Here is a 23,021-nt window from a genome sequence, read left to right on the forward strand (position 1 = left end):
CACTTTTCAGACTGGGGTGGAAAACAGTGCCGGCCCAGCTTGCACAAAGCCCTGGGTTCCATCCCCAGGACCAAACAAACATGCCAGGGTGGCACACACCCCTGAGGTGGAGGCAGGAGAGTCCAAGGCTAAAAATCATCTTCAGGTACACTGAGGCTTTGGGACCAGCATGAGATAGAGAGAGATTGTGTCTCATAGAAACAAAATAAATATAAATCAGTCAATCAAAATTTCAGTGTTCTTACTAAATATGAAATTGATGATGTTAGAACAGAGGTTTTATTTAGAATTAGTATTAGGATTTATTTATTGATTAATATAGTATGTGAACTTCAATTTTAATAATCTCATTGATTTTCTAAAATTGTAATTGGTTCTGTGAGATACACAATGCATTGCTCAAGGTTTATTTTTCATATAAAGAAGCGGATTTTTAAAGTCATAATTGATTGTGCCAGTGAATATGACGAGCATCAGAGGATTAAGTAAAGTCTTAATTGAGTATTTCCATACATCAAAGTATCTTGAAACTTAGATTTTTATATTCATTCTAGCTTATAAATTATATTTTACAATTCAGGGGTCTTTAATAAAAACTATGGATAAAAATTATCCCGTTATCACATGCAAAAAAAGTCACTCAAACTTTTCTTACTTTTAACCTCATTACTTTTATATGATATAGTCAGGTATATTGTTGACTTACATTTTCTAAGTATAAATAAAAATATGTGAACATTTCCCTATTATTTCTTTGATTAAAAAAGCTTCTCTATAGTGTACTAAATCGTGTAATAAGCTTGACTTGACACACTTAAAAGAAAATAGAGCCATATCACACACGCCTGGGACTCGAAAGCTAACTACTTCATAGCTGATGAGTACCAACATGCTTTCTCAGTACAGAATAAAACTGACTAGGCAAATGACCACAAAAAAAAAAAATTCAATGTTCTTTCCCCTATCAATCAAAGGAATCAATGAATGTTAAGATGGCCAAAAGACAGCAAATTCGAGCACACCGATTACTCATTTATTTACCAGAAGGGTCCTTCCCCAATTGGCAGCTAAATTGTGAACAGCTCAGTCTAATTCGGCCTTTGCCAGGGTCAGCTGGGAACACCATGCACCTCCTTAGTTCTTAAGCATTGAATACAAACTAAAACACTTCCCTCTTGTATCCTTTATTCTTGTCTGCTTCCTGTCCTCTGTATGGTAGCCGACCCTGATCAGATCTGATTTATGAGGCTACAGCTCTCTTTTCTCAGTCTTAATTTTCCAGCAGTGGGTTGTTTTTGTTTTGTTTTGTTTTGTTTTGTTTTGTTTTTCCTATGTCCAGTGTCATTTTTATTATAATTTGCTATACTTTTTTTCTATATTTGAACTTGGACTTGAGCTGTCTGTCCAGTCTCATTCTGTCTGCCCCAGTGCTGAGACATCACCGTCTCACACTAAGCAGTTTCTCTGCCCCCAGGCATCTGGTGCTTTCTCTAGATTTCTGTTTCAAACAAGCTGGGTACTGTTCGTTAACAGAATTCTAACCATGTAGAAGGCTCTCAGTTTCTGTCACCAGAGATTCCTGGGTTAAGAAAGTCCTGTGATGTGGGGTAACCCATGCTTCCTTTCCATAGCTTATGGGCCAGCTCTAAGCAAGAGGACTGGCGTTTATAAAGGCCTGCCTGTTTCTTCCTCTCGTTGTCTCCCCTCAGGATTTCAATGATGAATTCTCAGACCTGGACGGAGTGGTTCAACAACGAAGGCAAGACTTGGAAGGGTACAGCAGTTCAGGCTCCCAGACTCCAGAATCTGAGAACTCCCGAGGTCTGGGGAAGTTGTGTCTTGATAAATGTTTTATGCCCCACAAAACACCCTCCCCTCTCCTTCTTTAAAGCAAAAACAAGGCCCACCCTTCTTCTCCCAGTTAACAGTTGCAAAGAAAATCTGGGAAAAGGGCTCCTAAGAAAGAAAATTGTCTCCATGGTGAAACCTATCTTCTTCATCCATATTTAACAGACATCTCCTAGGTCAGTGGTTTTCAATCTGGGCGACATGACCCCTTTAGAGGTCAAACAACCCTTTCACAGGGGTCGCCATCAGAAAACACAGATATTTACGTTACAATCCATCAAAGTGGCAAAAATACAATTATAATTGTGTTTTATACAATTATATGTATGTATTATAAAAAGTAGTAAGGAAAATAATTTTATGGTGGGGAGGCATTCACCACAACACAAAGAACTGTGTTAAAGGGTCACAGCATTAGGAAGGTTGAGAATCACTGGCCTAGCTGACATGCTAGGGTGGCCAAGAGAGAACACGAGGTTTCTCACCTATTTCAGTAATAATAAATAATAGTAGGAGTAGTGAACACATTGTGTGTCTGTGGATGCCAACCCAGCATCCTTGCATCATTTTCTTGTGAACTCTAGGCTTCAGCCTCCAGACACCCCGTGCCATCCATGTGAGATCCACAACATAGCCAATATGCAGATAAAGGAGTCATGGGTTTCATAGCTGACCCTATGAGTTTTAAATATATCTGGGACTAAAATGACCTTGCCTCATTTTTCTTGACAGACTTCCATGTGACCGAATCTCAGACAGTTCTGAATGTTACAAAAGGAGAAACAAAACCACCTCGGACAGATGCCCACGGGAGCAGAGCACCTGATGGAAAAGCCAAGATCCTGCCTGCCCATGGTGAGGAATGGGGTTATCAATGGGCTGGTAGCATGTAAAAAGCCTCTGTATTTCACACAATTGCCTCTCATGGTCCCTCCCTTCCTTCCTGTTGTTGGTCTGTCTTAGTTATGGTTTCATTGCTATGAAGAGACGCCATGACCAAGACAACTCTTATAAAGAACAACATTTACTTAAGAATGGCTTACAGTTTCAGAGGTTTAGTCTATTTACTTCATGCTGGGAAGCATGGCAACATCCTGGCAGACATTGTGCTAGAGGAGCCAAGAGTTCTACCTCCTGATCCACGGGCAGCAGAAGGAGAGACTGTGTTCTACACTGGGTAGACCTTCAGCATAGGAGACCTCAAAGCCAACCCAACAGAGACACACTTCCTCCAGCCAGGTCACACCCACTCCAACAAGGCCACACCTCCTAGTAGTGCCATAGCCCATGGGCCAGACATTCACAAACATGAGATTATAGAGCCATACCTATTCAATCCACTACATTGTCTTTGCATGTTAAATTCCACTTATTTATTTAATAAGTAGTACCTGATCCTGAGCCTTGCTGGAGGTACAAATGGAAGTTACTGCATTCTTTCTGAACTTTGAGATTATGAACCAAAAGTTGGTGATTAAAAACCAAGTTACTGACTTGTTTCTTATTTATTAACAACAACAGCAATAATCATAGTAGTAGCAATAGTAGTAGCAATAGTAGTAGTAGTAGCAGCAGCAGCAAGGTTGGTGTTACATTGTTCCACTGACCTCAATACAGTACTTGGCAGAAATAAACCTCTTAAATAGTATCTATTATTAGATGAGATAACCTAAAAAATAAATGAATCTACTGGTTAAAATATTAACAAGGAGGCTTCCACTAATATTTCCCCCTCCACCTGGGAATAAACCTACCTCAAGTACCTCTTCCCTGCTGAAATGTTGCTAAGAGAAAGAAGTATGCAGGGGTGCCAAATTATTATTGTTTTGATTTCCACTCATCAGGTCAGTCAGAAACTATTGGGATTTTACATAAAATGGAGTCTCGGAAGTGTCCAACTCTCCGCCATATCCTCATATTCTACGCAATTGTGTAAGTAGTTTATGTAAATGACCCTGTTTTGCAGATGAATAATCTCTTCTCGTTGCCAAGAGTCATAAATCCCACTTGTGCTGACACAACTCACTTCTTTTCCTTGGCAATTTCTGTTTCCTTTTTGGACATTGTCTACCTCCTTCTGCCCCATCCCCAACCCACACCTCCCCCTTAAGCTTAGGTTCCTTTTTATAATGATTGTGCTGAATCAACCAAAGAACCAAGTTCTGAGCAACAGTCAGTAACTTCTGACGCATCTTTGCTCTGCTAATTTATTTTTCTGTCTGTCCAACTTCTTCTGAACAGAAGCCAAGGCATTCATCTCTACAAGATAACCATCCACCGTTAGGGACAACTTATACACAGACTTTTTAAACTTTTAATTAGCTTCCAGTCTATAACCAACTGTTGTTCTGAGAATAGCCAGCTTAGTTCTAAGGTGTCTCTTACACCCAAGGGAAATAGATATACCCATCTGTCCCCATTAGAGCAGGAAATTTGTGAGTCTCCAGGGAACAAGGTTTATTGCTCTCGCCCAGGCTTCTGGAATACAAAGAGAATATCAAACAGGATGGAAGCTTTGGCCAAAACATCAGCTTGAGTCTGGCCTTGAGCAACCCTATAAGAACAGCCATGTTTCTGTACTTTGAGGAACCTGTGACAGGATTTTAAGTCTTCTTGCTGTGAGGTTTTATAACAAGCATTATTTTTTCTTTTTTTTTAAATGCTTTGTTAAATCTTTCTCTTTTTTAATTTTACTTGGATTTTTGCCTTAACTGTGTGTGTATATATATTATGTATGCATGCCACATACCTACCTGGGGCCCATGGAGGCCAGAAGAAGGCATTGGATCCTCTGAATCTGGAGTTACAGGTGGCTATGAACTGCCCTGTAGATGCCAGGACTTGAACTCAGGTCCTCTGGAAGAGCAGCAAATGCTCTCAACTGCTGAGCCATGTCTCCAGTCCCTTAACTTTGACCACATTAAAGTCTCTTAATCCTTTATTTGGTTCTTTCCGAAAATGTCCATGAATGGAAAAATGGCTCCAAGTTCATTGTCTGTAAATGTCAGTTCCTGGCCATTGACATAATGGAAATGTCTCCTTGCCCCTCTCTAGTGTCTGTATGCTGATCATCTCCACCTTCTACATGAGATACAGGATTAACACTCTGGAGGAGCGCCTGGGGTCCTTGACATCTATCATGGATCTCCACAGTACTGAGTAAGATGTCCTTCCAGTGCTTCTGTTCATATTAGTTTCACAGTTGACCGAAGTTTAGAGTCTTCCTTAGCAAACACTGCAAATTCGTTCTGTGTGAAGCAATCAGTTAACTTAGCGGTTGGGTAAAGCAGAAGAAGGGTTCCAGAAATGAGTGGCTTCACCTTGCGTGACTCCTGTGCTGCTGTCCTGCCTCTGGCAATACTACAAGAAACATGCTGAACATTGTGTCATTCTGCTAATTATCCTAAGATGGTGGTTGTGACCTTGACCTTAAACTGTTCACCTTCATCTTTACAAAAAGGTGATGACTCAAAATATTTGTTTAAAAAAAAAAAAAAACTTAGCACATGTCATCATATGTAATTGTTTATATTAATTAATTTACAGAACCCTTGCCCATATTCCTGATGTATCTATAAAGATTTGTTTCTATCACGTTTTTTTAGACAGGGTCTCTCTACATAGGCTTTGCTTTCCTAGCATTCATTATGTAGACCAGGCTGACCTTGAACTCACAGAGCTCTGTCTGCCTCCAGAGTACTGGGACTAAAGGCATATGCCAACACACTTAGCTTCACTCTTCACTTTCTGTAAATGTAACTTTCATTCCCCAGATGTAATATCATCTGGGAAGCCTACTGCTGAATATGCTCACCCTTTCTAGATCTTTCTGAACTCTGGCTAGGTGATTCAACTCAGCTGTTCTGGCTCAAACTCCTCTCCAAGCTGACTGATTCAAACTGGCTTCTCTTGGTGTCTGACTGAATTGCTCTGTTTAGCCTCAGACTGTCAATCTGTTCTAATTTTCTGGCTCCTTCTCATTCTCTGGATTGTTCTGTCTTCACCTGCAACCTGTCTCTCTAAAAATGTCCCAGTAAAACTGCCTCCCCTGCCCCTCTCTCTGCATTCTTACATCATCTCTTTCCTGTCTCTTCTCATGAGAGTTGGGGATATCCTATCTGTGACTCATTCTGTCAAGTTTTTTTTTGTTGTTGTTGTTGTTTATTTGTTTTTTTGTTTTTTTTTTTGTCACTTTGTCTGTCCCTCAACTAGATGTCACTTTCAAGGCTACTTCTTCTACAAACTAACTTCATTGTTTGAGATTAAAGGTGTGTACTGAGGCCATGTCAGTATTCTAGCCAGAGGGATTAAAGGTGTATCATTCTATCCTGATCACCACAGACCTAGAAGGTCCTTGGATGTGGTGTCTTGCCAAAGCAGCCATGTAACTGAATTAAAATTTCTCTGCAACTTTCAACATGCCTATCCTACTCAAATATATTCGACCTATTTATTGTTTAAGTCTGTTTTTATGAGGATTGCTATACAGTGACTGAAAGATTTTAAGCAAGAAAGATTCCTTTAAAGAATATCTACCCCTTGCCAGAAACCTTATTAAAATGGGTACAAGGGTTGGACAGATGGCTCAACGGTTTAAGGGCACTGGCTGCTCTTCCAGAAGACCTGGGTTCTCTTCCCAGCCCTACATTGCTGCTCACAACCATCTGTATTCTAGTTCTAAAGGATGCAATGCCCTCTTCTGGTCTCCATGGGCTGTACACATAGTGTACTTGCATTCATTCCTGCACATAAAATTAAATATATATATAAAATAAGCTTAGTGTGGTGGTGAACACCTTTAATCCCAGCACTCAAGAGACAGATGCAGGAGGATCTCTGTGAGGTCAAGGCCAGCCTGCTCTATATACTGAGTTCCAGGACAGCCAGAACTATAGAGAGAGACCCTGCCTCAAATATATATATATATATATATATATATATATATATATATATATATATATATATATATATATATATATATACATATAATAAACTGCATATATACATATATAAATCAGAATTTCCTTCATTATGTTTTTAGCCACAGCTTTATGAGAACTATTACTCCATTTTTTAAATGTAGATTCATTTTGTATATTTGAGTGTTCTGCATGCATGCATCTGTACCAGAAGAGGGGAGTCAGTTCCTGGAACTGGAGTTATAAATAGCTATTAGCCGCTATGTGAGTGCTGGGAAATGCACCCAGGCCCTAGTACCATTTGCTGCTGAGCCATCTCTCTAGCTCCTATCACTGAGAGAAGTGAGACTCCGGAATATCTAATATCTTATATTTTATAATGGCACCAGGGTTCAAACATAGATCTGTAAACTGCAGAGCCCCTGGGTTCCTGGTTCTCCAGGGGCTCTCATACCTCAGTGCAAGTCAGAGTCCACTAAAGGGTTGCTTAAAAGTTGATAATGTGGCCCATCCCAGAGTTTCTGAAGGAATAAGGCTGTGGGGCTTCCCTGTGATACTGATGATACTCGTCTGGAATCTCTACTTTCTATTGTGTCATATCTCATCCTAGGTCCTTCTTCCCTGTCTGTAAATTACCTACAGACTTCTTCTATGGCTTATGTGCATGCTTACATGCAGGCCATTTGGGAGCCATAAATGCATATTTAAACCAATAAGTCAATACAGAATCCTAACAAACAGTTTAGAACAAATCATGTTCAAAATGATAATGCAACTCTCTTTTGGTATTAGAGGTGACTCCAAATGATTGTAGACTGCTAAGCCCTATCCTCTTAGGAATTGGTTTTATTAGAAAAATATACCTCATGTTTTACCAACATATAATTAAGTTAGCAGTACAGAGGGGGAAATTCTGACTGACGAAATGTTCATTTCCCTCTTGAGATCATCCCGAATACAATCTAAAAAACTAATCTGCATATAAAAATGAAATACACACATGCACGCTCATGCGAGTGCACACACACACATGCACACACACACACACACACACACACACACACACACACACGCACGCACGCATGCACGCGCACACCACATACAACATAAGGTCAGAGGATGCCCATGAAAGGTAGGACTGTTGTTGATACAGGGTCATGCTAGACTCTGACTTTCCCTGGGCTCTTTGTTCAGAGTGAGCCAAGTAGCTAAATCCACATGGGTAACCTGACTCTGCACTCTCTGAGGAGCCTTCCTTTTGAGCACATACCTGTGGATAGTGTTGTCAGCAGGTTGTAGGCTCCTAGGGAGCCTGCTCCTCTGTGCCATCCCCATGCCTGGTGGTGAGAGTATCTCTGCCCCTCAGCTAAGTCCGTTTTCTGAACCTCAAATCCCCTGAACTGGAAACTCAAGGATTTTCATTCTATTTCCAGGAATTCATGATTTATAAACATACTACGTGCTCACAATAGACAGTTTTCTTATAAGTCATCACCAGTGATTTTCTAAGTGCCTCTGTTTCAAAAATGAATCAGATAAAACTAAGTCAGTCCAGTTATTGAAATTCAAAAACCAAACCATTGAAATTAAATCCTAACCAACAAAGACCGAAGAGGTGGCTCAGCTGTTAAAAGCACAGCCGCTGCTCTTGGAGAGGACCTAGGTTTAGTTTCCAACACCCACATGGCAGCTCACAACCATCCTTGGGTGTCCAGTACCCCCTTCTAGCTTCCAAGGTCACTTTATGCATATGATAAACAGGCATGCATGCATACAAAATATTCATACATGTAAAATAAAAATAAATCTTTAAAAATAAATAAATATTATTTTAAAGAATCACAACCAAGAAAACTACAGATGACGCAGACCATGAAATATAAGAAGTATTAGATCATCTTCCTGGAACATGCTCTTACTCCAAAGTTCCTATGGGATAATCTGGTTCAGTATTGCAGTATAGGATTCCAGCCATAAATAGTCAATAGATATTATGGGTTATATTTGTAGGCTGTGTGGAAATTTAACTAAATAGTTAAAGATACTCACTGTGTTTCTGAACACTCTATTGTAAATGGCTCTTTCGCCCTCGGCTGAGACCAGCAGTCTTCACTCAAGGTACTTGAAGAAAAGTAGCTTAAGAGAGACCCAACTAGGGCTGGGGAGATGGCTCAGTGGTTAAGAGCACTGACTGCTTTTCCAGAGGTCCTGAGTTCAATTCCCAGCAACCACATGGTGGCTCACAACCATCTCTAATGGGATCTGATGCCTTTTTCTGCTATGTGTGAAGACAGTGACAGTGTACTCATATACATCAAATAAATAAATCTTTTGGAGAGAGAGATCCAACTAAACTCAGAACTGGCCCTAAATATCCGGCCTAGAGCTGAGGATTACTGCTTTGCCTATGTGACAGTCACAGGCAAAATGATGCAGGTCCTCTCCTAGCCTAGTTTTCTGTTCAACCTTAACCTGTATTCCGTGAATGGTGTTTCTATTTTCCTTACAGGCAGACAGCCCCCTCCAGCCTAGGATCACAAGTACAGTTAAATGTGGAGGTCCTCTGCCAGGAACTTACAGCTAACATAGTGAAATTAGAAAAGGTACGTTGATTTTTTTTTCTGTGTACAGGAGAAATCTGGTCATTCAAGTGCTACTGGCCTTTTTTTATTTCTATAAAGAAACAGAATTTAATCTCATTTTCTGCAAAATAACAATTGGGTTGGTCTATTGTTTGTGTCCTCGGCTGGACATGGGGACCACTGGTAAGTGATCAGTGACACCGAGGTTCGTGGAGATGCTTTTGAGATCAGCTAGAGACTACTGACCAGCCACAGAGTAGACAGCCAGCTCACAGAAAGCACTGTGTTTAGTCCCTGTCACTCTCAAAGGAGAGGATAAAGTTTTAAATTACCTTATTCAAGGTGACAGAGATAGAAGGTTTAACTGGGGTCCTAGAATTTGAACCACCATCCAGTTGTGGTTAGAAGTCTGCTTGCTTTAAAGCTAGAGAGATAGCTCAGTGGTTAGGAATCCTGACCACCCTTCCAGAGAACATAGGTTCAATTCCCAGCACCCACACGACAGTTCATAACTGTCTATAATTCCAGTTCTAGGGGACCCAACACCCTCACACAGACATATATGCATATGAAATTTATCTATGTACCAATGCATATAAATTTTTTTAAAGGATAAAATCATTTTTTTAAAAAGCTAGGTGTGGTGACATTCGCCTCTATAATCCCAGCTCTTGGGAGGCAGAGGCAGAAAGATCTCTGAGTCGGAGGCCAGCCTGAACTACAAAGCAAGTTACAAGACAACCAGGCTACACAGAGAAACCCTGTCTTGAGGGGGGAAGAGGGAAAGTCCTCTGCTTAGGACTGGCTCAGTGGTAAAAAGTGTCTATCACTTGAGTGGGTGAAGGTCCAACCATATTTATTTATTTGTTTGTTTGTTTGTTTATTAGTTAATAAGTCTGCTTTTGCAGGTTAAGAGCAGACTCATGCTTCTCCCTGTAAAGGATCTTTCCTGGCTGACTCTGTGCTTAGGGTGTTCATAGATTTAGGATGATAGGTGGATGGAGGAAGGGGGGTAACCATTCACAAATATTCCAGCATTCCACCTGATTTCCAGGCTTAGTTCTCCTTTCAAATATTTCCGTCCTTTCCCATCCAACAGCTCCCTTAGGTTTCACACTAACCCTTTACCCGTGGCTCTCCCTTAGGTTTCACACTAACCCTTTACCCGTGGCTCTCCATTAGGTTTCACACTAACCCTTTACCCGTGGCTCTCCCTTAGGTTTCACACTAACCCTTTACCCGTGGCTCTCCCTTAGGTTTCACACTAACCCTTTACCCGTGGCTCTCCCTTAGGTTTCACACTAACCCTTTACCCGTGGCTCTCTCTTAGGTTTCACACTAACCCTTTACCCGTGGCTCTCCAGAGCAGTGCACTCTTGTACACTCATTCTGACTTATAAGTTTGTTCCTTGTGTCAGGGGCACACAGAATGCTCTCTACTCGTCCTCATCTGCCACCGGGCCCTGCCCGGACAGCACATCCTGTGATAAGGGAACAGAAAACAGAAAGATATCGGCCTGTCCCTGTGGAACTCAAACCCAGGCCAGTGGGGCAGCTAGGGAGGCCGCTAGAAGTGAAAAGAGTCTGTAAAAGGTAGATTTGGGCCAAAATGTTCTCCGCGGCTGTTGCGCGGTGTCCCGGCACAGCCTGGGAGTGACAAAGCCATGATCTACTGTGGGAAATCCCAAGACACGACTCAGCTCTTTGCAGCAATTCCTTTCTGCCGTCAAGACTGGTTGTGTCTAAGCCTCGTGGCCATCCTTTAGCCCCCATGACACACTTTACGTTTGTGGTCGTCACACCCCCCTCCAGTCACCCCCACAGCAAACCCACGGGTAACCCCCACCTGCTCCCCACCTCAAGTCCGATGAGGTCTGTCCTCAGCTGTCTGTCTCCACATTCTCTTTCAGACACGCCATGCTGCCCATCTGACAATGTGAAAATGAATCCCATCCTGAATTTTCTTTATATTTTCTATTTATTATTATGGGGTGTGAGCAGTATAAGAGTATACACGTGCCCCTGAACAACTGTGGGGAGTCAGTTCCTTCTTCATTGGGTTCCAGGAACAGAACTGAAGTCAGTAAGCTTGCCCTGTAAGCATCTTCACCCACCACCATCTCCGTGGCTCTATTTGTGTTTTCCCAAGATCCTGAAAAGTCAACATTCCGTGTATTTACTGACCGCTGGGGTTTCGGTGATCAGTTGTTTACTTATCTCGTTTGTTTAGGTTTTGCTTTTTGGCTTGTTTGTCTTTATAGGTATGTTTACATATTTTGATATTGGTATTTTTCTTCCGTTCCTTTTCACCCTTCTGCTCCTGATTTTTCCACCTAACCTTTTTCCTGAGAGGCAGGCAGGGCAGGTAAGAAGCAGAAATGGGGGTCAGGAAAGACAAGGCCTTTAAGTTTGTTTGGATTTTGTTGTTGTTGGTGGTGGTGGTGGTGTGTATTTGTGTGTGTGTGTGTGTGTGTGTGTTTATGTGTGTGTGTGCATGTGTTTGCATGTGTGTGCATGCATGTGTGAGTCAGAGGATAATCTGTGGGAGTCATTGTGGGTTCCAAGGATCAGAATCGGGTGGTCAGGCTGGGCAGCCAGGACTGGCCCCTCACCATCTAACCTAGAGTTGAGAATTACTACATGGCCTGTGTGATCTTCATGGGTAAAATGGTGCTGGTCAGTGCCCTCGATTCCTTCTTTGCTTCTGTGAAAAAAATACACTGGCCAGAAGCAAATTGCTATGATGGGGAGGGTTGGAATGGGCTTAATATAGTTTACAAGGAACTGCCTGCCGGGGAAGCCAAGGCAGGAGCTGAAGCAGAGACCATGGAAGAAGGACTGTTGCTTACTGGCTCACTCAGACGCCTCCCTCCCTCCCTCCCTCCCTCCCTCCCTCCCTCCCTCTGTCTTTTCTCCCTCCCTCCTACCTACCTTCCCTTCTTCCTTCTATTTTTTGAGGACTTCTTTTATGTGAGTATTTTGCCTGCATGTGCACCATGTGTACTCTAGAACCTGGTGCCCAGGGAAGACAGACTGGAGTATCAGATCCCCTGGAACTGGAGTAATAGACAGTTGTGAGCCACTATATGGGTGCCAGAAACTGACACCAGAGCCTCTGCAAAATCAGCAAGTGCTCTAACCCACTAACCCATCTCTCCCCACACCAATTTTTCTTTAATTTTTAAACTTTTTTTTTAAATTCTCCTTTAATGTAATGCATGAGTGCTCTGCGGCACATACATCCGATCCCCCCATAGAGGGTTGGGAGCCACCATGTGATGCTGGGAACTGAACTCAGGACCTCTGGAAGAGCAGCCAGTGGTCTTAACCACTGAGCCATCTCACCAGCCCCCCATTTATTTATCTATCTATCTATCTATCTATCTATCTATGTATCTTATGGATGAGTGTTTTGACTTCATGTATGTATATGCCCACATGTATGCAGTATATGTAAGATCAGAAGAGGGAGTTGGACCCTCCCACGCCCCCACACCCCCATCCCTGTGCAAGGTTGGCGTTACAGACATCTGTGAGCTAGCATCTGGGTGCTGGGAACAATGGTCTTCGTTACTTCTCTTACACGCCCAGGCCCACCTGCCTGCAAACGGCATTGCCCTCTGAACTGGGCCTCCCTACATCAGTTACCAAGTATGAAGGTGCCTCACAGACATCCACAATCCAGTGTGATGGACGCAGCGCCTCACCCTAGGTGCCCTTTACCCAGGTGTCTCCAGGTTCCTGACAAGATGAACATAAATCTAGTTATAGCAACTACTGACCCACCCCACCAGCTCAGAATGTTTTCCAAGTTATTTGTATTTATTTTTAGTGTATGCGTGTGTGCCCGAGTGTGTATGTGTACTCCACATGCATACAGGTGCCCCTTGAGGGTAGAAGAGGTCATTAGATTACCTGGAACTGGACTTACAGACAGTAAGCCACCACATGTGGTGCTGGGAACCAAACCAGGGTCCTCTGCAAGGGCAGGGAGTTCTCTTACCTGCTGAGCCATCTCTCCAGCAGCCCATCTTCCCAGCAGTGTTTTTAATGGGTAAAGAAGTCACTGTTCTCTGAGGAATAGAAGTGGGATCAATGATGGAATGATGCGGTAGGAAGAACATACATTTTTAGAGTCTTATTTTTGTTTTTATTCTTGCTCTGTCACCTGCTACCTGAGTACCTGGTCCTGTGCTTAGCTCCCTTGTCCTTCATTACAAATGGAGACCCTGCCTTTGTATGGGGTGGTGTAGCTAAGGCTAGAGTATGGAAGACCTACACGGGCCGGTTAGGGCCCCCTTAGTTTTTGCTTACCCTGAGCATGGCTGTAGGCTGTCACAGGCTTCCTCCAAGCAGTGTCTTAGTTTGCTATGTTGCACTATAACTTAATGCTCACAAGTTGGGTAATTTGTAAAGAAAACGGGAATACTGAGCTCTCAGTCTGGAGGCCAGGAGGTCTAAAGTTGGGACACCGTACCTAGGGAAGGACTTCCTGCCGATGGGAATTCCGAGATGAGGCAGCAAGCTCGCTTCTCTGCATAGCTGTGCTTATCAAATGGCTGATGCAATTGTGAATAAAGCCCCACCTCAAAGGATCACCGGCATAGGACTTTGGGGGTTCTGTTTTATGGTGGGGATACAAATACCAGACCATAGATAAAAAGTGTGTTCTTTGGGTATTGTGGGGTTTGGGTTTTTGTTTGGTTTGGTTTTTTTTTTGTTGTTGTTGTTGGGTTTGGTTTTGGTTTTGTCTTGAGACAGGGTTTTTCTCTCTCTGTAACCCTGGCTGTCCTGGAACTCACTGTGAAGACTGCCCAGCTTCATTTAAATTTAACCTCCGTGTAGCTTCTTATTCTAAATAGAATAATGTCCAGCACTTTCAGGCCATAGCAAACACACTCTTAAGATACATATTATTAATAATAACACCATCTCTTTTTATTGTTTCAAGATACAAAACAACTTACAAAAGCTGCTTGAGAATGGGGACTGAGGGACCAGCTGCTGGGGCCAACATAATACCTCACATTCTCCCTTGAAGAAGGTGCTTCTCGAGAATCTGTTGTGCACCCCCTGCTGGACAGAGGCGCAAGATGCTGAGAATCCAGATGTGTTTGTGCTTGGAGGTCTCCAGCTCAGGAGGGGGAGGAAGGGGAATGAGTTTTCTTTCGTGCAATAAAAGCTGACCTTGTCTCTGCTGCTGCCTCAAGATAGCAGACCCATCTCGGGAGGTGAGCAAGGTCCTGAAGGACACCTGAGGCGCTCGGGTTATGGTAACTCAGTAAACACAGCACTCCATGTTTTTCAGCCCTTTCTCCGCCTTTGCTGCCTTCACTGATCCCAGTCAGCCTTCAGACCTAAGGGGTATATACCATATACCAACAAACTCAGAATGGTCCTTTAAAAAATTAGCCACGAGCCTCCAACAAGGTGGTGAATTATCTCCTGATGAACAGGCTTGCTTCAAACACCTGCATTTTTGTGGTTATGTTTTTTTGTTTTTCCTTCTACTCTAATGTTCTGATTTCTTTTCATCTATGCCTTTTAATTTTCCAATTCAGTTTCCTGAGCATGCCCGGTAAAGTGAATTAAATGTCCCATCTGTGCTGTGCTGTCTTGTTTAATTTAAGGGTGATTCTCCCCAAGCTCCCATCGGGAATCTTTGAGGTGTGACACTGAAATGGTAAATCAGATTCACTCTGAAACCAAAACTAACCTTTTAGCCGAAAGTTGTCATAGGGATTTCATATGGGATGGAAAGCCCCGTTTCTACTGGTGTAAGTGAACTGCAGTAGCAACTCTGAAACAGGATGTCTGTGGTGGACTCTCAAGTCCATTTCAGCATGGTAATTGGTTGCCTTTCTCCTACAATAAAGCAATAAGTGGTGGTCTGCTAACTTTACTTACAGTATGGGTTGGCTGGTTTTTATTAATAATTACTTAGGGTACCATAAGATCTGTAAGTATAAAACATTCTATCTGTAATGCATTTTATAATCATTTCTATGAAATGTATTTTGTTTAATCAGATAAGCTAATAAGCGGATTGGTTACGTCATGTATATTTGTCTGCATACTGGGTAACTGTGCCTGGTGCACCAGCTTTTAATAAATACTCATTGCCTAAGGCACTCTAGTGAACGCTGTTTCCTGCATTTGTAAATTCCCTTACCGAAGGCTTGTCATGGTTTTTAAGTCTCCCCACCGTCACACTACATCTTTCAGCTTCTTACAGCAGCTGCCACATCCACCACCACAACCAACACAACCACTGTCACAACCACCACCACCACCACCACCACTGCCACATCCACCACCACCACCACCACCACCACCACTGCCACATCCACCACCACCACCACCACTGCCACATCCACCACCACCACCACCACCACCACCACTGTCACAACCACCACCACCACCAACACCGCTGCCACATCCACCACCACAACCAACACCACCACTGCCACATCCACCACCACCACCACCACTGTCACAACCACCACCACCACCAACACCACCACTGTCACAACCACCACCACCACCACTGCCACATCCACCACCACTGCCACATCCACCACCACCACCACCACTGTCACAACCACCACCACCACCAACACCACCACTGTCACAACCACCACCACCACCAACACCACCACTGTCACAACCACCACCACCACCACTGCCACATCCACCACCACTGCCACATCCACCACCACCACCACCACTGTCACAACCACCACCACCACCAACACCACCACTGTCACAACCACCACCACCACCAACACCACCACTGTCACAACCACCACCACCACCACTGCCACATCCACCACCACTGCCACATCCACCACCACCACCACCACTGTCACGACCACCACCACCACCAACACCACCACTGTCACAACCACCACCACCACCACTGCCACATCCACCACCACTGCCACATCCACCACCACCACCAACACCGCTGCCACATCCACCACCACTGCCACATCCACCACCACCACCACTGTCACATCCACCACCACCACCAACACCACTGCCACATCCACCACCACCACCAAGGAGTATTTATTTCATAAGTCAAAAGAAAATTTAAGGGCTTCTTTTTTTTAGTTATAATGGTATCAAGGAAAGAAAATGAGCTTTGAAATTAGTAGGCAAATGTTTGATTCCTGGGTTTGATTGAGATTTTAAGAGGTGTTCGACATCAGACATAATTGTTTTTCCATCCTCTTACCACTTTTATTAATGAGGCTGAAAATGCCAAAGGAAAAAAAATGCCAGTGTGAAGATGGCGGACCCTCTAAAGCACACAGCTTTGATTGGCACGTAGTTTTCCTCATAACAGATAATTTGTGGGAAATTTTGGGATGGGGGGCAGTTTCAGACAGGGTTTCTCTGTGTAGCCTTGGCTTTCTAGAACTCACTCTGTAGACCAGGCTGGCCTCAAGCTCACAGGTCCACCTGCCTCTGCCTCTCAAGTGCTGGGATTAAGGTGTGCACCACCACCACCTAGCCTGTGATTATTTTTAAAATTTTATGTATGCATTTGAGTGTGTGGGTGCGTGCTTTCGGGCATTGGTTCCATGGCTGCCCGGCATGCTTGGCAAGCATTCTTACCCAGGAGGACCTCACCAGCCCTGCTGTTAATGCTCTGCCATCTAGTGATCCATCAAAGCAATCCTATTAAAATCTGTTTGTGTGTGGAAGGATAGTTTTTTGAGACAGGGTCTTACTGTTCCAGCTCTTGCTGGAACTTGCTAGACCAGGCCATCCTCTAACTCACGGAGATCTGCATGCCTCTGCCTTCCAAGCACTGGGATCAGAAGCACACAGCACATAAACCATATGTGAAGATGCATGACGCGTGGAGATCGGGTGACAACTTGCAGAAGTTGGTTCTTTCAACAGATGAGTCTCAGAATGATTCCAGGTTATTAGTTTTTGCAGCAAGCACCTTTTCCCTCTGAGCCATCTTGGCCGTCCTTCGGGTGCTGCTTTTAAGCCTGCTCTGGAGGATTAACTGACATAGCCCAGGCCATCACATTTATCCCCAGCACAGCTTCCCTGGTTCAGGAGCCTCAGGCATAAGCACCATACATAGCTTAATGCAGCACGTTTGGTTTCCAGACTTTTCAGGCCATCTTCATTGTGTCTCACAGAACTGTAGGAAACCCACCCTGAGATGATCTAAGAAGTCACCACTGCAAACAAGTCCTTATCTATCACTGTAACCTCTTGATGGGCAGTCATCACCATGTAAACCCAGACAATGAAGAATGACAGTATAATCTTTTAGTGACAGCATATAATCTCTTGTATCACTTGAACTTGGGTGATCACTGACCAGAAGTCTTTGATAGACTACAGTCAACTGTCACCAAACAAAAGTCTCTGTAATATAGTGGGTTACTAGGCATTGTGCTTCCACACTATCTCTTCCAAGGTGCTATAGAGGGCACTGATCTCTTAGGTGAACCCCAACCTCACAGTGGTGGCTCTTTTTACTGGAAACTGCCCCCTTGAAAGAACTCATCTTATTATTTTTGTGGAAGACCTGCCATCAGCCGCCCGTGTGGGAAGCCTCCTGCTTCCTCTATTTCTGCCTCTTCCTCTTCTTCCACCTCTGGGAGGAGGAGGTGGTCCAAGTCTACCACCCGCTAACGCTGTGATGATGGCATGTTCCGCTCTGTTGGCTTCCCCTTGTTCCACTCTAGCTTTTCCATCAAAGAGCTTGCCATGCTCCCACACCCTTATCACCCGAGGGCTTCTCAAAGACTGCGTCATTATTGCATCTTCTTTGTGGTTTGTAGGTATCATGATCTCGGCTCAAAATGAAATCCACTGTTTGCCTGTATTTCATAAACAGGGCTCTAAAGGTTTTCTCTTTGAGTTATTTACTAAGCTCACTAATGATGATCTTTTCTGGGCGCTTTGCTTCGGCCATTGAGAGCAGGCACTGTCCCGATGTCTCAAGCACTTAAGGGCTCTCGGCTTGGAAGATGGCTGCCAAGTTCTTTCCTGGGGGACAAAAACCTTTCTTCTTCATCCTCTGGCGCTCTAACCGAGGTTCGAAGCCTAGCTGCGTAATGGTGGCAGAGCCCTTAGAACCTCAACCTAACCTTTAAAAGATATCTAAATCCTATTTTGTATGAGTCATTTTACCTAAATATGTGTATGCCTGGTGCCTGCGGAGACCAAGACAGCATCAGATTCCCTGGAATTGTAGTTACCGATGACTGTGAACCAACATGGGGTACTGGAAACCAAATCCAGGGCCTCTGTAAGAGCAGCAAGTGCTCTTGACTACTGAGCTGTCTCTCTAGCCCCTTCTACCTATTTTAAGCATCTTGTAGACAGAAGTGTCTTCCTCCTGTCACGGAACGCTACAAACATGCCCCGAGAGTGTTGCTTTGTCAGTTTCTGGATGTCCCTCAACTTACGTTAGTGTAGGAACACCTGCTTCCTGCTGTCATACGCGCATGGAGTGACTAAGAAGTGTTGACCTTGAGCATTTTTAGGCTCCCTGCATCCTGCACTCTCAGACTCTGGTCCTAAAGGAATTGCCTTTGTGCCTTTATTTGAGCATTATGACAGTGAACTCTATGTTCTCCCATCTATGTATATATACATCCCAGAAGAAAGGAATAAAGAAGAAAATAAACCTCCAAGAAACCACTTGCCCCTGGTAAGAGATCCTGATCAGATGTCTGAGGCCATAGCGCTGATCGGATGTCCGTTTGGAAAACACCAAAGGGAATATTTCTGTAGTTTGGTTTACCCACCGTCATCCTAACAACATTCTGATTTGTGTTGATTTATGATTTACTATTTTACACAAAGCTAAATTACATAAAACTATTGATGTATGACTTGCAGAGAGTAGTTCTACACATTTAGAATGTACAATCTGATACATTTTGATGTAAGCATATGCTTGTGAACTGAACAGAATCAAGATGGTCAAATATCACTGCCCCCTTAAAAAAAAAAAAAAGCCCTTAACAGTGGGTTCTTGTGCCCTTCCCAGTGCTCCTAGCCCAATAACTACTGATTTTCATTCTATATTGTATTCTGGCAGTTCGTGTAAGTGAAGCCACTCAGTGTCTGGATGGCCTTGAACTCGAGTCACTTCAGGCTTGGTGGCAGGCTCCCATTCCCACTGAGCCATCTCCTAGAATCTTGTATTTAGCATAATTATTCAATATTGGTCTAACTTTTTAATATTTCAGTATTTTACTCCTTTTTTGTTACCCTGTAGTATTTGCCTGTGTCTATCACAAACTGTTAACTGTTCTCCTGTGGTAGACATCTGGGTCTTTACCCTAGTTCACGGTAAATAAAAGTACTGGCTCTGGAGAGGTGGCTGCATAGCTAAGGGGTAAACACAGTAGCCCGGTATGGTGACACGGGCCTTTGATCCCAGCACTTGGGAGGCAGAGGCAAGTGAATCTCTGAGTTTACAGCCAGCCTTTTCTACAGAGGGAGTTCCAGAAAGCCAGGACTACACAGAGAAACCCTGTCTCAAAATAACAACAGAAAAGGAGCAAAGGACTCAAATTTGGTTCCCAGTGTCCACATGACAGCCAACATATGGAGTTACAACTGTAACTCCAGGTCCAGGGGATGCAACTCCCTCGTCTGGCTTCCACGGCTCTGTAACCATGTAGTGCATATAGATACAGGCACGCAAACACTCATACACGTGGAATAACAATAAAATTAATCTCTGAAAAGTAAACACAACTACTATAACCATTCTAGTACAAGTCTGTATGGGTGTGTATTTACACTTGTCCCGAAAAACAGCTAAGAACTGAAATGCTGCATCTCATGGCAAGTATATAGTTAACTTTTTAAAAAACTATAGAAGAGGAGAGGTAGGTCCATGGTTACGAACACATACTATTTTTCCTTTGTTTTTTTTTTTAAGATTTATTTATTTATTATATATACGTACACACTGTAGCTGTCTTCAGACACACCAGAAGAGGGCATCAGATCTCATTACAGATGGTTGTGAGCCACTATGTGGTTGCTGGGATTTGAACTCAGGACCTCTAGAAGAACAATCAGTGCTCTTAACCACTGAGCCATCTCTCCAGCCCACACATACTGTTTGTAAGTTACCTTGACAGCACCTGTGTCAGGTAGCCTACAACCACCTATAACTTCAGGGTATCTAATGCCCTCTGGCCTTCTTGGGTACCTGTAAACACACACACACACACACACACACACACACACACACTTAAATTTAAATGTAAAAATAAAAAGAACAAAACTATAGGCTATTGTCCCAATTATACATTCTCACCATCGGTGTCTGAACTACTTCATCCGGCCATCACCCACACAGAATATGCAGTCTTAAATCAGTGTGCTAAGTCCAGTCATTTGATCCCTGTGTAATCTCAGATGCTGCCCTGTGACCAGAATCCTCTTAGCACACTTGATGGGAGGCGTGCATGCAACTTAGCACACACAGCCTTCTGGGTCATGGGAAACCTCTAAAGCTACTGTCGCTGGCAATTTGTACCCCTCTGTGCCTCAGGAAGAGGGACAGGATTCTGATGCTCCACCTTCTCTAACCCTGCCCCATGGAACTAAGCTCAGGCAGGTCTTCCCTGCCTTTGCCCAAATAGACTTGTGTTCTTGAGACAGGCTGGCTCAGACTGACCTCAAACACCTGATCTTCCTGCTTCCATCTCCAGAGTGTGGGATTGTGAGTGTGTAACTCCCACATCCGTTTTATTTATTATCTTTATTTTATGTGCATTAGTGTCTTGCCTGGCTGTCTGTGTGAGGGTGTCAGACCTTGGAGTTACAGACAGTTGCGTGCTGAGATTTGAACCCAGGTCACTGAAAGAGTCTTCAGTGCTCTTAACTGCTGAGCCATCTCTCCAGCCCGGCTAAATGGATTTTTGAGTGGAGTTTTAAAAATTACATTTTATTTAGTGTGCATGCATGTCTCCATGTGAAGTTTTTAAAATTATATTATTTAGCGTGTGTATGTTTGTGTGTATTTGTGTGTGTGTGTGTGTGTGTGTGTGTGTGTGTGTGTGTGTGTGTGTGTAGACACACATATACCATGGCAAGTGTGCAGAGGTCAGAGAACAATATGTGTGGGCATCATTTCTCTCTTTACCATGTGAGTACCAGGGAGTAATCTTGGGTCCGCAGAAGCTATGGCTGTAGGCACCTTTACCTGATGGGCTATCATCGGGAGCTGGAGAGATGGTTCAGAGGTTAAGAGCATTGGCTGCTGTTCCCGAGGACCCTGGTTCTATTCCTAGAATTCACAAGGCAGCTCACAACTGACTGCAACTCTAGTTCCAGAGAATCCAACACTCACACATACATGCAAACAAAACACCAATGCACACAAAGAATATAATTTCTTAAAAATTGAAAATAAGTGACATATATATAAAATCTCGAAGGGCTTGAGTCGCTCAACTGTTCATCCTCTTTGTACTTGTGTATCAGCAATAATTATTAATTTAAACAAATAAATGTGGGGTTGGGAAGATGGCCTGGTCAGCAACTGGCTGCCTCACAACACTAGGACCTAAATTGAATCAACATTAGCACCTACATGATAATAAGGCTGGATCCCTGGTGCCTGCTAGCCAGTCTAGATGAATCAGTGAGCTCCAGACTCAGTGAGAGGCCCATCTCAATAATAAGAAAGATACTCAATACTCACCTCTAGCCTCTACACACCACACTACACACAGAGATACAACTGTGTGCACACAAACAAATACATACTCGTGAACACATACAAAAATTAAATAAGATTTGAAAGTGAGTTCACACGTAAGAATTTGGTAGTCACTTGGGACAGGTCACATGAAAAACAAATTCCCCTTTCCCAGGGACCATGTAATAGTTGGTGGGAATCCCATTTCTATATCAGCTACAGCCTCAAGAAGAAAGGTCATGGAAATATCCCCTCGCCTGATAGAGACAAAGAAGGAAAGACCATGGCTGGAGAACTGAAACCTTCCACTTCGCTATGGAAATGGTTCAATGTTCCAAATTCTGTCCTGGTGAGAGGCAGTGAAGATGACAGCCACAGCAAACCGGGTATTGAGCTTGGCTATGGTGGGTATTTGGGAAAACTGTATGCACCACTGCTCTCCGAGAGCAATGGCCGAAAAGCTCTCCGCTTTCCTCCTGGTTCTCAGCCAGGTAAATATCTGTACATGGTCACACCTGCTATTTCAGTAGATGTGTAAAACCAGATACATTCTCTTCCTGAAAAAAAAATGAGGTTTTCTATTTCTAAATCAATGTTTTTATAATCTTTTGTTCTGGCACTTTTGGGATTTCTACGTGTGAACCACTTCCTGACATTTGGGTAAACATGAATCAGACCATGACATTTATAAAGGACAAAGTATGCCACCCCCATCCTCTGCTTCCAGAGTCATAAACAGTGGTGGAGGGGTGGAGAGATGGCTCAGTGGTCAAGAACTGCTCTCTCAGACACCCTGGATTTGATTCCTGTTACAAACCATCTGTAACTCCAGTTCCAGGAGATCTGACGCCCTCTTCTGGCCTTCTTGGGTAACAGGCATGCCGTGTGCTCAGATATTTGCCAGGCAAAATACCCAGACATGTGAAAATAAAAACTAGGAAGTTAAATAAAAATAAACAGTGC

The 23,021-nt window shown here is 43.4% G+C and overlaps 1 protein-coding gene across 1 annotated transcript in view; it reads left to right on the forward strand.

Moving 5' to 3' along the window:
* Window positions 1-14,471, forward strand: part of GRAMD2B (GRAM domain containing 2B) — a 63,216-nt gene extending 48,745 nt beyond the window's left edge. The window contains exons 9-14 of the mRNA XM_080920485.1: window positions 1,710-1,821; window positions 2,581-2,703; window positions 3,693-3,780; window positions 4,903-5,007; window positions 9,277-9,370; window positions 14,301-14,471. Coding sequence (XP_080776611.1) covers window positions 1,710-1,821; window positions 2,581-2,703; window positions 3,693-3,780; window positions 4,903-5,007; window positions 9,277-9,370; window positions 14,301-14,342 — 564 coding nt within the window. The 3' untranslated portion in view covers window positions 14,343-14,471. The remainder of the gene's footprint in view (window positions 1-1,709; window positions 1,822-2,580; window positions 2,704-3,692; window positions 3,781-4,902; window positions 5,008-9,276; window positions 9,371-14,300) is intronic.
* The last annotated feature ends 8,550 nt before the right edge of the window (window positions 14,472-23,021 follow it).

The sequence above is a fragment of the Micromys minutus genome (genome assembly GCF_963924665.1).
Source record: "Micromys minutus genome assembly, chromosome: 8".
Classification (NCBI taxonomy): Eukaryota; Metazoa; Chordata; class Mammalia; order Rodentia; family Muridae; genus Micromys; species Micromys minutus.